General features: G+C 44.8%; 1 protein-coding gene and 1 pseudogene across 1 annotated transcript; one reads left to right on the forward strand and one right to left on the reverse strand.

The window, feature by feature from the left end:
* Window positions 1-677: 677 nt before the first annotated feature.
* On the forward strand, window positions 678-4,657 carry LOC117885581 (annotated as a pseudogene).
* A 3,428-nt stretch (window positions 4,658-8,085) lies between these two features.
* On the reverse strand, window positions 8,086-9,042 carry LOC117885582 (olfactory receptor 6N1-like). Its single transcript, XM_034786844.1, has one exon. It carries the CDS (start codon window positions 9,040-9,042, stop codon window positions 8,086-8,088), a length of 957 nt encoding a protein of 318 aa, XP_034642735.1.
* Between the last annotated feature and the right edge of the window lie 8,132 nt (window positions 9,043-17,174).

A 17,174-nucleotide genomic window follows, 5' to 3' on the forward strand; every position in this document is an offset into this window, starting at 1 on the left:
TGTTTTTCCTTTTCCTGTTTTGCTACTGAACTCTGTTGAAAATCTGTGATTTTGGAAAGTAAGTTTGTTTTGAAGAAGGTACATCACCAATAGGAATTTACTAAGTGTGTCAATAAAGCAATCAGACATGGGTTAAGGAGAGAGAATACATCTTGGCTTTAAGAACAAAAGAGATTGAAAAGATTAGGAAGATTTAGGTGCCTAATTGACTTAGGAACCTCGTAAAATTTTCAGAAGTATTTAAGAGCCAAAGTCCCATTTTCAAAAGTGCCTTAGGGACAATTTTTTAAAAGTATTTAGGTGCCTAGTGGGATTTTCAAAAGCATCTAGGCACCTAGATGCCTTTGAAAAGTCATTGATTTCATTGGGTGTTTGGCACCCAGATGCCTTTGAAAATCTGTCCCCAAGACACATTTGAAAATGGGACTTAGGCTCTTAAATACTAAATGCTATTAAAATTAAATAGAAATCAGTTTGCTACGTGTCTTAGGCACTTTGGAAAATAGGATTCAGGGTCCTAAATCAAATAGTGTTCTCTGGAAATTTTACTTTTAATTTGAGAAGAATGGTAGGGACGTTCAAAGGAATCTAGGGGAGTTAGGCAAACCAATTCCTTTGAAATTCAGTGGAATTTGGTTGTCTAGCTGCCTTAGGCTCCTCTGACAATCCCTGCCAAAATGACAAAGAGGGAAAAAGAAAAGGTAAGTAAAATAAGGGATGGTATCAAATAGATCAGCCATGAACTTCTATTCACTCTTTTTCATAAAGCGTTGCCACTGAACTTTGTACTTGGCTCATTTAGGATTCATAGGAGGAAATATTTTTTACATCATGTGGATTGAGCCTGTGGAAACTCACTGCCTAAGTAAATTACTGATAGTAGGAGACAGAAAAAGATAATCCATTTCTATGGGTACAAAGGTTATTCACACCTAAACTAGCTAGGTGAAAATGTCCAAAGAATATCAGCTTCCATGCTTCAGGCACAAGTCATCAAGTAACTACCGGGGGTTGGGGATAAACTTTCCCTAACATGGCTGGGATTTTCAAAGTTAGTTAGGCATCCAACTTAATTGAAAATCAATGGGAGTTGGGCACCTATTTCTTGTAATTGTCCTCTTAAGGATTCTACATAAGAACATAACAATAGCCATATTGGGTCAGAACAAAAGTCCATCTAGCCCAGTATCCTGTCTTCTGACAGTGACCAATGCTAGCTGCCCCAGAAGGAATGAACAGAACAAGTAATCATCAAGTGATCCATCCCCTGTCGCCCCTTCCCAGCTTCTGGCAAACAGAGACTAGGGACACCACCCCTGCCCATCCTCACTAATAGCTGTTGAACGACTTATCCTCCATGAATTTATCTAGTTCTTTTTTGAGCCCTGTTATACTCTTGGCCTTCATGACATCCTCTGGTAAAGAGTTCCATAGGTTGACTATGTGTGAAGAAATACGTTTTTTGGTTTTTTTAAACCTGCTGCCTATTAATTTCATTTGGTGATCCTTAGTTCTTGTGTTATAAGAAGGAGTAAATAACACTTCCTTATTTACTTTCTCCACACCAGTCATGACTTTATAGACCTCTATCATATTCCCCCTTAGTTGTCTCTTTTCCGCGCTGAAAAGTCACAGTCTTATTAATCTCTCCTCATATGGAAGGTGTTCTATACCCCTAATAATTTTGTTGCCCTTTTCTGAACCTTTTCCAATTCCAATATATCTTTTTAAAGATGTAGCGACCACATCTGCATGCAGTATTCAAGATGTGGGCAAACCATAGATTTATATAGCAGCAATATGATATTTTCTATCTTATTATCTATCGCTTTTGTGGGTAAAAAAAATCTTCAGATGCATGGAGTGAAAATTACAGATAGAGGCATAAATATACTGGCACAAGAAGGGTAGGGAGTTACCTTACAAGTGGAGAACCAGTGTTGACAAGGCCAATTCAGCCAGGGTGGATGTGGTCCTCGCCCAATAATTGATGAGGAGGTGTCAATACCAAAGGAGGGAAAATGCTTTTGTAGTGAGCCAGCCATTCCCAGTCTCTATCAAGCCCAAATAATGGTGTTAAGTTTGCTTTTTGACTGCCGCTGCACATAGAGTGGATGTTTCCAGAGAACTATCCACAATGACTCCAAGATCTTTCTCTTGAGTGGCAACAGCTAATTTAAACCCCATCATTTCATATGTATAGTAGGGATTATGTTTTCCAATGTGCATTACTTTGCATTTATCAATACTGAATTTCATCTGCCATTTTGTTGCCCAGTCACCCAGTTTTGTGAGATCCCTTTGTAGCACTTCACAGTCTGCTTTGGACTTAACTATCTTGAGTAGATTTTTATCGTCTACAAATTTTGCCACCTCACTGTTTACCCCTTTTTCCAGACCATTTAAGAATATGTTGAATAGGACTAGTCCCACTACAGACCCCTGGGTGACCCCACTATTTACCTCTCTCCATTCTGAAAACTGACCATTTATTCCTATCCTTTGTTTCCTATCTTTTAACCAGTTATCAATCCATGAGAGGACCTTCCTTCTTATCCCATGACAGCTTACTTTGCTTAAGAGCCTTTGGTGAGGGATCTTGTTAAAGGCTTTCTGAAAATCTAAGTACACTATATCCACTGGATACTCCTTGTCCATGTGCTTGTTGACTCCCCTCAATAATTCTAGCAATTGGTGAGGTATGATTTCCCTTTACAAAAACCACGTTGACTCTTCCCCATCAAGTTATGTTCATCTATTTGTCTGACAGTTCTGTTTTTTGTTTACTAAACTTTCAACCAATTTGCCCTTTACTGAAGTCAGGCTTACAGGCCTGTAATTGCCGGGATCACCTCTGGAACCCTTTTAAAAAATTGGCGCCACATTAGCTATCCTCCAGTCCTTTGGTACAGAAGCTGATTTCACATTTGAGTTCCTTCAGAACTCTTGGGTGAATACCATCTGATCCTGGTGACTTAGTACTGTTTAATTAACAATTTGTTCCAAAACCTCCTCTAATTACACCTCAATCTGAGACAGTTCCTAAGATTTGTCACCTAAAAAGAATGGCTCAATTTTGGAATCTTTCTCACATCCTCAGCTGTGAAGGCAGATGCAAAGAATTTGTTGAGTTTGTCTTCAATGGCCTTATTGTCCTTTAGTGCTCCTTTACCATCTTGATCGTCCAGTGGCCCCACTGGTTGTTTAGCAGGCTTCCTGCTTCTGATGTACTTAAAAAAAAAAAGGCTATTGCTTTTTGAGTCTTTGGCTTGCTGTTCTTCAAATTCTTTTTTGGCTTTCCTAATTATATTTTTACACTTCTCTTGCCAGAGTTTATGCTCCATTCTTTCTATTTTCTTCACTAAGATTTAACTTCCACTTTTTAAAGGATGCCTTTTTTTGCCTCTCACTGCTTCTTTTACATGCTCATCTATAGAATCGGATTCTGGCTGCTGATGGAGACAACATACAAGACAATAAGAAACTATCATCTGATGTGGTGTGGAAATTGTTACATTCCTGTTTCCTTACAACGTTTTAAAATGATTATTAACTTAGTCCTGGAAGAGAGGGTGGGGGACTGAGTTTGCTTCTTGGCCATTTTAAGGTGAACTGGCTGAATATTGATTCTAGTTATTCTGGTATATTTGTGTATTGTTATTACTTTTCTTTATTGAGGTTGCTGCATTGAATGGAGGAAAGAAAATGGGGAAATCAGACGTTGATCAGAGAATTCATCCTCCTGGAATTGGGGAATATCGCTGAAGTGCAAGTTCTTCTCTTCCTGTTGTTCCTAGCGATCTACATTGTGACCATGGCTGGGAACATTCTGATCATTGCCCTAGTTATGGCTAATCGACGTCTTCATACCCCCATGTACTTCTTCCTGTGGAACTTGTCCTGCTTGGAGACCTGCTACAGTTCCACAATCCTTCCTAGGATGCTGGCCAGTATGCTGACTGGGGAAAGAACCATTTCTGTTAGCGGCTGCATCACGCAACTTCATTTTTTTGGTTTCCTGGCAGCTACAGAATGTTACCTGCTAGCAGCGATGTCTTATGATCGGTATCTAGCAATATGCAAACCACTGCAATATGCCATCTGCATGAATGGTAGGAACTGCCTCTGGCTGGCATCTGGGTCTTGGATCAGTGGATTTCTGGGCAGTACAATAATGACATTTTTGGTGTCAAAATTAATTTTCTGTGGCCCAAATGAAATTGACCATTTCTTTTGCGATTTCACCCCAATGATTAAACTCTCCTGCAGTGACATCAGCCTGACCACTCTGGTGACCCTGATTCTTTCTTCCATGGAAACCCTGGTTCCATTTCTGTTAACCATGACATCCTATGTTTGCATCATAGTGACCATTCTAAGGATCCCTTCCACCAGCGGGAGGCAAAAGGCCTTTTCCACCTGCTCTTCTCACCTCGCCATGGTCACAATTTTTTATGGCACTATAATTATAGTCTATGTGATGCCAAAAAACAGTACACTGAGAGAGCTGAACAAAGTGTTCTCCATCTTCTACACTGTCCTGACTCCCCTGGCCAACCCCCTCATCTACAGCCTGAGAAACAGAGAGGTCAAGGAGGCCCTGAGAAAATTTTGCACTAAGTATCTTGCATTCTCATGTTTTAATGCATTGGAATAATGAGTCTCGATTTATTAACCAGGAGACACTATTTCGGACACCTCTAGCTCTGGCCAACCCCCATCTACAGCCTGAGAAACAAAGAGGTCAAGGAGGCCTCAGAAAAGCCCTCAGTAAATTCACTGGACCAAATTCTCACCAGGTCTCCACATAAGTCAATGGAGCTATGCAGGTTAAACCAGCTGATTGGCTGGTCCATGGTGATCAGAAGACTTCAGATGGGCTTCATTAAATGAGAATTAATCCTTATGTTTTAAATAGTCTGGTTGGGCTGCATCTAGGTTGATGAACACTCAAACCATCTGGCACCACCATAAGAGAATGTCAGGATGTACTGAGTTCTCAAACAGCTGCATTGACTTTAGGGCAGGTATTTGCTTCTCTTATCAACTGTGGGCTACATGGGGTGGTTTGTGGAGGGCAGTGGGGGTCTCGGGGTGCAGAGGAGGCTAAATAGTGAGCCCCACGCTGTGGAGGATCTGAAACGGTGTAGATAAATCTGACCAAGATTGCAACAGACAAGATCCATTCTAGGGCTGAAGGTGCTAAAATATAAAACTCGATGAAAAGATCATTTACCTGATGGATGTCCATGGTGCTTGTCTATGTAGCATTTTAATATTTTGACTAATATTTCAATTATAATGAAACAAAAACAAAGACAAGTATATCACTTGTTTGTTGCCTGTCTGTCTTTCCTTTCAGTTAATGCAATTCTCATCATATCTGCAGTTATGTGCATTAATTTTCAGACATCAATTGTGGCAGCAGAGAAATCAAGACTGAAAAAGGTCAACAAGCAAAACAAAATGACATACACAGCACAAACATAAAATCTTCTCTCTATTCTGCACATTACAATTCACCAGCTCAAACCGGCATATACTTCAGCAAGCATTCAGCAAGTGGCATGGTGGTCTAAATCACTGGTTTTCAACCTGTGGTCCGTGGGCTCCTGGGGGTCCACAGACTATGTCTAAGATTTTCAAAAGGGGTCACACCTCCATTCAAACATTTTAAGAGGTGTGTAAATGAAAAAAAGAAAGATTGAAAACCACTGATCTAAATACAAGGCTCTTCCTTTGAGGTCAGGAAATACCAGCCTCAAATCCTTAGCCAAATCTAGCTGTTAGTAGGAAAGTTATTGCAAGATGAGAGATCTCCTCGCAGATATACTCACCCAGATGTTTGACGTAGGAATCACTTAGTGAAATTCTACAGCCTCGTAAGGCTCCTTTCTACTGTTAAAATTGACAGGTGAAGTTGTGTCTTGGCTTTGACTTCAATGGGACTAAGATCACATGCTTTGACTCTACTGCCCACTGGACAGAGCCTGGCGCGTTGACCAAATCATGGGAGTGAAAGTTAGGAGAGTTGGAACACATGCTGGGCGGGACAGATATGGAATAATGTGTTAATCCCATATCACGTTGGCCTGGTTCTTCAATGGGGTTTTCTGCACAAATGTTTTTGATTCACTGCTTCTCAGTGGGGGTTAGGGCGAGTGGTTCAGGATGGTTCAGACAAGATATAAAAACATACACCTGAGGTGCTTGGCTTTTGGGGAGAGGTCTCGGCATATGTTGAGGGGTGTGATTCCTGGACCCATCTCAACATTGATTGGCCTAGGGGAGAGGAAAAATTGCCACCGGAAGGCCTGCCTGTACCTCCAAACACATGCTTGGGGTGGGTTTTATGCCATGATCTTAGCACTGATTGGCCAGGGGCATGCTAAGAGGGGTGTGAAATGTTTGACGGGGGTATGGAAAAGTTTGACAGCTTGGGTTCATCTAAATTATTATTGTGGAATGGTTAATAGGGAGCAACAGAGGGTAATGATGGGGAATGGGCAGCTATACTGTATAATGGGCACTGGAGCAGCAGAGAGTGAGGGGTGGGAAGGGGCAGCTATATTGTATAATGGGCACTAGGGGGGAGCAGAGGGTGGAGGAGGGAAGGGGCGGCTATACTGTATAACGGGCATTAGGGGCAGTGGGGGGTGAGGGATGGGAAAGGATCAGCCATCTCATCAACTTAAGTGCATTTAGGATCAGATTCTGATCTCAATTCCACCTGAATATGGATCTCTGAAGTCAAAGCCTTTCCCTCCTGTTTCCATCAGTCTAATTAAGGTCAGAATCCGACCTGTATCAGTGACATTGTACATACTGTTACATTTTCATTCCATCCACCCATTATAACATAGACAAATATCCTTCCAATAGTTAAAATCATGATGCATCACTATATTTCATGTTCTCCCCATGTAGTATTTCGTGAATTATTGTTTTGAAAAACAGTGCAATTATGAGAGACGCACATAAGGATCAGTGGGGATTGTTGCTAGCAAAGCTTTGGATGCACAACATTGTTAACGTGTTTTAGATTTAGGTATGTCTGTGTGGTTAGCTAGGAAGAACAATTGTCTTCTTTGTTTTGTAGTGAGAAATATAGAGATAACCTTATTCATCCACAAGAGCTGAAGCAAACAAACCAGTTCCCTTGAGGGAAAGAGATGACAACAAGAAGATGCTTTCAAAGAAGCATCCCACACAAAATGGTAGCTTCTGGGAAGTCGACATATGTAGTATTCCAATGTCCAAATGCAATAATGATAAAATGGATAAAATGTTCAAAACGCCAAAGTGATTTATGTGCTTAAGTCCTATTGTAAATCAATGGGATCTAGGCTATATGCACGTGTGTCTTTTCTAAAGCCCTACCAGCCCTGCTATTGACCTAAGAATACCTAGCTTCTTTAGATGCCCGCACTGTGGTGTTATGTATATTACTCTGATTCCCCTTAAATTACTATCCCCTATTAACAGAGGAATCCTTAGGACCTGCTGCAGTTCTTTCGATCTTCTATTTTCACAGGCCTTTGAGCCGTCTCAAAACAGTCCTGTAGGGTCAGTAGGAGATCAAGCCAAAATCATCAAAGTTAATAACTTTGGCATTGTCCCTTAAGGGTTTGTGGAAAGGTGGCTTATCTTTTCCTTCCTGACTGTATTTTTTTTTTAAGACAGTTGCCTGTTGAGTTAACCCCATATTGTCATACAGAAAAAGGGTCCCAGGAACCAGGAACATATGACATTACTAAATTATTACAGAGCAGCTCCGGATCCATGCTCTAGTTGCACACCAGTTTCTTGGGATGTAGGGATCATTGAGTGAGACTCTCTGGCCTGTTTTATAGGGGAGGTTAGATTAGATGCTCATAGTGGTTCCTTCTGGCTTTTAAATATATGGATCTATGAACAAATGAAAGCCGCAGACACAAATGGCTTTGATTTCAGTGGTTTCTTAAGAGTGAGCCAAATTGACCAGGCCTATGACAGGGATCAAGACATCGAGTGACTGCCTTTTAGACTCAAAAACACAGCTCAGGTTATCACCTTTTAGTGTAACCTACATGAGTTAGCTCAGTGTCACCAAATTCTCACAATAGCCACAAATCTATTGAGAGATTTCTTCAAAGCCTCCTTGACCTCTTTGTTTCTCAGGCTGTAGATGAGGGGGTTGACCATTGGAGTCAGGACTGTGTAGAAGACAGAGAACACTTTGTTCAGGTTTCTCAATGTATGTGTTTTTGGTACAACATACACCATGATTAGGGTCCCGTAGAAGGTTGTAACGACAATCAGGTGAGAGGAGCAGGTGGAAAATGCCCTTTGCTTCCCAGTAGTGGATGGGATTCTTATGATACTGGCTATGATATAGATATAGGATGTCAGGGTTAATAGAAACGGGGGAAAGATATCTATGGAAGCAAAACAGAAAGCAACAAGTTCTATCAAGTAGGTATCACCGCAGGACAGTTGGACCACTGGGGTGAAGTCACAAAAGAAATGATCAATTTTACTGGGGCCACAAAAAGTTAATTGTGACATCAAACATATTAATATGGTGACAACCACAAAGGCAATGATGCAAGACCCTGCTGCTAACTGGAGGCAAAACTTGCCATTCATAACAGTTCCATAATGCAGTGGTTTACATATCGCTAAATACCGATCATAAGACATCACAGATAAGAGGTAACATTCTGCAGCTGCCAGGCCAGCAAAGAAATAATACTGTATAAAACAACCACTAACAGAAATGGTTCTGTCCCCAGTCAGGAGACTGGCCAGCTCCCTGGGCAGGATGGTGGAGGTGTAGCAGATCTCCAAGCAGGACAAAATCCCCAGGAAGAAGTACATGGGGGTATGAAGGTGCTGATCAGCCACAACTAATGCTGCAATGAGGATGTTCCCAGCCAGGGTCACAATGTAGATCAGTAGAAAGAGTAGGAAGAGAAAGCTCTTCAGTTCAGGGAGTTTTCCAAATCCCAGGAGGATGAATTCCTTGCTGGCCGTTTCATTTCCTAGTTCCATGTCTGCCATGGGTTCTACCTTTGGAAGAAAAAAAACAAACTGAACTGGCAGTTGAAGACCATCAGGGTACTTTTCAATATACTCCATCTATTTCATTGCACAAATTATTAGTCCCCCATTTCCCCTTGTGGTGATGTGTCCATATCGCTGATGCATCATCTGACCTTCTGCTTTGGATCATGCATATTCTAGTTCCCCACCTTCACCAAGAAGAGATCAAACAAATTCTCTACCGATCCGTACCCCTGACAGAACTCTGATAGTTTCATTTTTTTATTCTTATTGGTACCCTAAACGCCTAATATTTTACAGCACAAACAATCTCCTAGGCTGATCATGTTTGGGTTTTGTTTTTCTTGTTTCAGGAGATAGACATTTACCATTATATACTAACAACCCTTAATGTCATCCATTTTTTAAAGGAGGATCGGACACAATTCTTCTAAGCTATTGAGTTGACCTCTCAATCCTGATCTCTTTCTTTATCTCCCTATCTCTCCCTTTTGATACACTGATTTCTCTCTTTACCATTTTTGAAGTGTTGATCATAATTATACTTAGGCATTAAAAAATGGAACATGAGAACTGCCATACAGTTCATACAGAAGATTGGAGGAGTGTTTTGATCAGTGTCCCATCCCTCACAATGTCAACAGACATTTTCTCCCAAGGAAATGCTGTTTTTTTAGTTGAAATAAAGTTAAAACCTCAAAACATTTTTTTAAATATTTATTGTTAGTTATTTTTGCTTCGGGCACCGAATTGGCTGAAAATTACTGAACATTTTTCAACCCCAAACCAAAACGTTTTCTGTTTTTGCCTGAAAATGTTCTCTTATTTTGTGTTTTTGCTGTTCCAAGTAAAAATGAAAGACTTTTGCAGGAAAGCAGACCCGTTTGGAGAAAGCTCAGTTTTCCGGTCTAGAAAATTTTGGATGTAAATCTTTGGACCAGTCTTAATGTCAACACAAGACTTGGATTTTGATTTGAATCATCAGAATATGCCCAAGTACATTAGATCATCTATAGTTTTATAAGAGAAATAAATACCTTTGTTTCAGGGTTTAAAGCAATGAATATCTGTCTGGGATTATGAAGAAGTGTGTTATATAATTCCTCTGCTTCCTCAGGAGCATTTGATACAGACCACTATCGAACAGTCTGACCTTGCAGCTCATAAGATATGTCTGCACTGCATTATAAACCTGGGTGTGTGGACTCAGTGTTTCCATGCCTGCACTTGAGCATCCAGACTGCATTGCTTACAATGCCTGGACCTGAAATCACGTGCAGTCTGGACATACAGGCATAGGACTTCCCTGATGTCATTCCTCTTTGAACTAGAGTAGATCTTTTAGAAAACCCAGACAAATTTATGTTAGCCCTCTCCTGCTTTTTGCCTTTACAGTAACTCCTCACTTAACATAGTAGTTATGTTCCTGAAAAATGCTACTTGAAGTGAAACAAAGTTAAGCAATTCTAACTTCCCCATATGAATTAATGTAAATGGGGGGCGGGGTTAGGTTCCAGGGACATTTTTTTTTGCCAGACAAAAGATATATTATATATATATATATATATATATATATATATATATATATATAAAAGTTTTAAACAAACAATTGAATACTGTACACAGAAATGATGATTGTGAAGCTTGGTTGAGGTGGTGAAGTCAGAGGGTGGAAGAGGGTGGGATATTTCCCAGGGAATGCCTTACCGCTAAATGATGAACTAGCATTTGGCTGAGCCCTCAAGGGTTAACACATTGTTGTTAACGTAGCCTCACACTCTACAAGGCAGCACGAATGGAGGGAGGGGAGACAGCATGGCAGAGAGAGACAGAGATACACACTGTGTGTGTGTGAGACAGACACGCCTTGCCCCTTTAAGTACGCTTACCCCACTCTAAGTACACTGCATTTTTAAGTAGATCATTATGTTAAGACAGCAGGTGCTGCCAGCAAGTTCCCCGTGTCCTGAGCCCTGTTGTGTCGTCCCCCTGCTCTGAGGAGATAAAGGTACAGGAGCGGGGACAGGAGGACACCCTGACATTAGCACCCCTCTTCCTCCCCAGGCAGGGAGCTCCCAGGCAGAGGACGGGAGCAGCACATGGCAGTGCAGAGAGGGAAAGTTGAACTGCCCTGCAATTAATAGCCTGCTGGATGGATGCCACACAGGGAACTTAGGGGAGCAGGGAGCTGATAGGGGGGCTGCCAGTCCACCCTGGTTCCAAGCCCCCACCAGCTAGCTCCAACGGGCTGCTCTTCCTGAAAGCAGTGGACAAAGCAGAGAGCTGCCAAACAAGTTATAAGGGAGCATTGCGAAACTTTAAACCACCATGTTCTCTAATTGATCATCAAAGTAACAATAAAACAACATTAACCGGGACGACGTTAAGTGAGGAGTTACTGTAATTCTTTTTCTTTTTTCTCTAGACGTTCAGGGTTGTGTCTCCATCCCAGGGTAAAGATATCCAGAAGGTTTGATTTAAATGGGATTGCACCCAATCTGCTATTATAGCTAGAGTTTTTAGCTCAGTGTTCTGGATTAAAAAAAATATTTTGACTCTGCAGGGAGTCTATAGTGATGACAGAAATAAAGACAGACAGAGGAAACAGGGAAGCAAAGAGGTGTATGGAAATGGTTAGATAGATAGATCGATTGATAGATGTGCATGGGGAAAGAAAGAAAGATCCCCATACACATCTATCTACCTCTGAACCCTTCTGTATGTTTTACTGACCTGCTTGACATGTGTATCTTCTTTTAATTCAATTTCATATAATAATGGAATTATTCCTCATTTTAGTCTGGTACATGAAATTATTCATATCAGTCAATTATTCACATTCATCAACATTCACAGTGATTCCGGAGAAGAAGCATGATAAGACATAGCTTTGACACAACACATTGAATATTCCGAGCCTGTTAAAGACCATTCCTGGCCCATTAAAGACCTTTCTTCCCCAACACCCCAGTGAGGGAAGCCTTAGCTCACGTTTGCCACTTCAAAATCCCATGATTTAATTGAAACAGAAATGGTGGAAATGTTTTACCTTTAAATCTGTTCTACGCAAGGCTGATTTTCGGATACCGTCCCTTTCCCCAGTGATTCAGAGACCAGGATACTGGTTCTGCAGTTTATCTTCTTCCATCATCTGCTTCACGTTCTTCAACAGTGCCAGGAAAGAGATCTACTATGAATATTCTATATGATGCTATTTGCCTTGTGCCCAGTTCCTACAAGAGAGACCCTCTCCAGATTTCTCTTTTATCCCTTCTGTGGGAAGGTGACATCTCCCTTGATGCTTACCTTGATTAATGAGAAGGAAAACTCAACACACTAGTGCTGTAGATGGTACAAACACCAGAGGGAATGGAGACAAACTGCTACCCTCCGAGGAAATGGCCTTCCTTACTAGATGCATGTGATGAGGTCATTGGTCACCTCCAATTATGGTGCTACAGTCCAAGAAGAGACTTACAAGAAACCTATTGCACATTTTCCCACCCAATTGCTATTTAGGAGACCCTTAAAAAAAAAAAAAAAAAAAAAAAAAGAGTGGGGTCCCTCACCCATGTCTTCAGGGTGGAAAGAGAAAGGGAGGGTGTGACAGCTGGTCATGTACTCAGTGTAAGATATCAGATAATGCTTGGGATTTTCCTGACATGCTGCTGACTTTCAAATGGACTTCTGCTCTTAAATCATGTAGACACTTGTGAAAAGCTCACATATTGTATTCTCTGTTTCACCCTGGGAAGGATGAGAGAGGACATTCAGGCTGAAAGTTTTCAAGGGGCCTAAGTGAGTTAGGCCTTGCATTCCCAATGCCTTTTGATGGCATTTCAGTGTCTACCTCACTTAGGCACATTTCAAACACCCAGCCTCAGGTCCCAGACTTCTATGGAGACACAAATGTCTACACAAATCTTAGTGACTTCACCCTTTTCATTATCTATGCTCTAATATGCCTATCAATGTGGCATCTGGGAGTGTCACATACGTTCATGGACTTATTCTCCCTGCATCCAAGTGTGGTAGGGGACTATTATTATGCACAGGGGAAACTGAGGCATGGGGGGATTAAACAGCATCTCAAAGTCACATAGTGAATGTGTGAGAGAGCCAAGTAGAGTCTCAGACTTGCAGACTTTAAGGCCAGAAGGGATCATAATGATCATCTAGTACAGTGGTTCTCAATCTTTTGTACTGGTGACCCCTTTTCACATAGCTGCAGAGAAAGGTGGGGGAGAAAAACCAAAAAAAAAACCCAAAATTAAACCAGGGTCTCTGCCAATCTGACCTGGGGGGAAATTCCTTCTGAACCCTAAATATTGTGGTCAATTAGACCCTGAGCATGTGGGCAAGACCCACCAGTCAGACACCTGGGTAAGAATTCTCTGTAGTAATTCACAGACTATGACAGAAAAAATAGGTTATCTTCTCAAAGAAAGAGATTGGGTTAGTCTGACATGACCTACCTTTAGTAAAACCATAATGTATTTGTTTACCTCTATGACTTTAATTAGCCTCTCTTTCAGTATTTGTTCTAAGAGCTTGCAAACAATTGAGATCAAACTAACAGGCCTGTAGATCCTGAATTATTCCCCCCCCCCTGCCCTTTTTTATATAGTTTCTATATTTGCAGTTCTCCAGTCATAGGGTAAAACGCCTGAGTATCTCAAGTTTCACTATCTTGATTTAAGCTCAGAACCATCCACCCTTCTGTGACGAATTGGGACTGTTCTTACTGTGGTCTGTGAATGCTGACAGGGGAGTGTGGCTAGGATAGTCTGCATTGGGGGATGGGAGACTGACTGACGGAGAATACCTGAGCATGTAACATGAGAACCCAGGAAGGGGTTAGAGGCCAGGTGACACCTTTGCCCAGGAAACTGAACAAAGGCTGAAGGGAGAGTTTCAGGAGCTGGCTGGGAGGCAGACGGGGCTCTGACCTCGCAAGGGGCTGGGGTGCCCTGAGACCCCAAGATGGACCAACTGAGGGGGGTCCTGTTGTCTGTGCCTGCAAGACCTGTCTTGGACTGTATTCCTGTCATCTTAATAAACCTTCTGCTTTACTGGCTGTCTGAGAGTCATGGTAAATCTCAGGAAGCCGGGGGTGCAGGGCCCTGAGACCCCCACACTCCGCGACAACTGGTGGCAGTGGTGGGATCTACTGCACCCCGTGGACGGCGCTTCCTGCAGTAAGTGACTGGGGAGCAGCAAAACGAAGGGGGATCGACAGGGACCAGGTGGGCTGAAGAATCAGAGAGAGACGGTTTCAAGGAGCAATTAACCCCTGGGAGTGTGTGACCAGTGAGAAGGACATTTGCAGTAACAGGGTCCCCTGGGTGATCGCAGCGAGCGGTCCCGGGGCGGAGGAGTCTGCAGCTCGACCCTGGCAGAGAGGTGGTGACCTGAAGAAGGGCTGGCACACTAGGGGTCCCCCTGGAATGGTGGAAAGCGGAGAGCGCAGGCCGGCGAGTGGCTAGCAGGAGGATGTTTGCTAAACGCCTCAAGAGTGACCTGGTGGAGCTGTGCAGGCAGAGGGGGCTGCGCATTGGGAGGTCCACCAAAGAACAGCTCATTGCCCAGCTGGAGGAGAGGGATCGCTTGGATGAACCGAGCCCTGTCCCTGAGAGAAGCCGCCTGGCGGATGCAGCGTGGGCCCTGGGGCCTGACATGGCTGGGACGGGTCAGACTGCTGCCGAGGACATCCCGAGACCCTGCCTACCTATACTTAGGGGAGGGGTTGGGGGAAGCCCAGCGAATACCAAGGGCACCCTGACCCCAGCGACCAGCAGGGGATCGTCCCGGTGGAGCTTCCCGTCCCGGGAGCCGATGCGACTGGAATATGACAGGGAGCCGAGACTGAAAGAGCTTGAGTTAAGGCAGCAAGAACTGAAGCAGGAGCGGGAAGAGAAGGAGAAACAACGTCAGCATGAGCGGGACCAATGTCAGCATGAGCGGGAAGAACGGGAAAAACAGCGTCAGCATGAGGCGAACCAACGTCAGCATGAGCTGGAACTGGCCAGGCTGAGGAGCAGTGGGGCCCCGGCTGCGGTGAGTGAGGGGGGACCCAAGACTGCAAAGAGCTTTGATAAGTGCTTTCTGGCCCAGCGTAAGGAGGGGGAGGACATGGATACCTTCCTGACGGCCTTTGAGAATACCTGCAAGCTGCTCCAGGTTGACCCTGCAGACAGGCTCCAGTTTTTCATCCCCTCACTGGACCCCACAGCCAGGGAGGTGTACAGCCGACTGAAAGGGGCGGAGGGGGACTACGAACTGTTCAAAAAGGCCCTGCTCCGCGAGTTTGGGCTGACCCCTGAGATGTACCAGCAAAGGTTCCGGAGTCAGCGTAAAACCTGTGAGGTCACATACCTACAACTAGCCAACCGGGCGCAGGGGTATGCCCGCAAGTGGACGGCTGGGGCCCAAACTATAGAGGACCTGCTTGACCTAGTCATACTGGAGCACGTGTATGAGCAGTGCCCATCCAACCTGAGGTGATGGTTGATGGACCAAAAGCCAGAGAACCCGCAGCATGCAGGTCAGATGGCTGACGAGTTTGTGAACAGTCGGGCAGGGGATAACCGGGAGGAGTCCCAAAGGAACAGTCCTGCCACAACGCAAAGAGAGAGTCATCATGGGACCTCCCAGCGAGAAAATAGGGAGAACCCCCACCAAAGGGGAACATCCAGCATCAGGTCCATCCGACGCACTCGAGGGGTCCATGGGACATGGGCTGCTATCGCTGTGGCCAGAGAGATCACATACGGGCCCAGTGCCCCAGGCTCAGGGACAGACTGAGCAGACCGAACCCACAGAGGGTTGACTGGGTAGACACCCAGCCGGGTGAGAGGCAGCATTCCCAGGGAAGGGGGGCTGGCAGAGTACCACCTGCTAAGGAGGGAGGAGAGCTCCAAGCCAGCTCCTCTGGGGGCCTGGATGCTCCAGACTCAGGGTTTTTGGTTTATACGGTGGGCGCGGGGCTGTCCCTACGGAGAGAGTACCTTGTTCCCCTGGAGGTGGATGGGAGGAAGATCAATGGATACTGGGATACGGGCGCAGGTGGTGCCCAATACCTACCTGACCCTGACGGGGGTGGGCGGGACACCAGTCAAAGTGCCCGTGGCGAGGGTACACCTGAAGTGGGGGATCAAGGAGGGCCCCAAGGATGTGGGGGTACACCCATATTTGCCCACTGAGGTGTTGATGGGGGGGACCTGGAGGACTGGCCAAGCAACCCCCACAGTGCACTGGTTGTGACCCGCAGTCAGAGCCAGCGAGGGGCACGGCGCCCTGACCTTGGGGAGGGTGCCTTGCCCGAGGCGCAGGACCCTAACCTGGTGGGGAGGGAACATGCAGGGACATGGCTCAGGGAGGCTGCGGCTTCAGACCCAGCCGGCGAGAGAGAGCAGGTGGCCATCCCTGTCCCAGCTGCTGAGTTCCAGGCTGAGTTGCAGAAAGATCCCTCCTTGCGGAAGATAAAGGACCTGGCTGACCTCAGTGCGGTACAGACCGTGGGGAGAGATGGCCGGAAAAGGTTCCTGTGGGAGAAAGGGTTCCTGTACCGAGAATGGGCTCCCCCAGGGAAAATGGAGTCAGGGGGGATCAGGAGGCAGCTGGTGGTACCCCAGAAGTATCGCCACCAGCTGCTGTACTGGGCCCATGACATTCCCCTCTCAGGGCACCAGGTGTACCCAGCAGAGGCTGCTACGGACCTTTTACTGGCCTGGGGTCTTTGTTACTGTCCGACAGTACTGCCGATCCTGTGACCCTTGTCAGAGAGGGAGGAAGGCCCGGGACAAGGGGAAAATGGCTTTAGGACCCTTACCCAGCATAGAGGAGCCTTTCATGAGGGTGGCCAAGGTTAAAAGGGGGGCTATGAACCAAGAGGCCCCAAATCACAGACCTCCAGACTGGAACACTGGGAGAAGACCCCAGCCCAGTTGGAACCCCAGGGGTATTGGGGTGGGAAAAGAGCACAAAGGCTGCATAAACCTTCCCACATGCGAACTACGAGTGCCACCGAGCAACCCCGACCTAAGGGGGGGTGAACCTGGAGGGGCCTGGTGTAATTCTCACCAAGGAATGGGAGGGATGCTGGGGCATCCACAGGAATGGGGGTAGAT

Source organism: Trachemys scripta, chromosome 12 (genome assembly GCF_013100865.1).
Source record: "Trachemys scripta elegans isolate TJP31775 chromosome 12, CAS_Tse_1.0, whole genome shotgun sequence".
Lineage (NCBI taxonomy): Eukaryota > Metazoa > Chordata > Testudines > Emydidae > Trachemys > Trachemys scripta.

Bases quoted from the DNA above. Each gene is read 5' to 3' on its own strand.
- LOC117885582 (XM_034786844.1), bottom strand. From the start codon at position 9,042: ATGGCAGACATGGAACTAGGAAATGAAACGGCCAGCAAGGAATTCATC.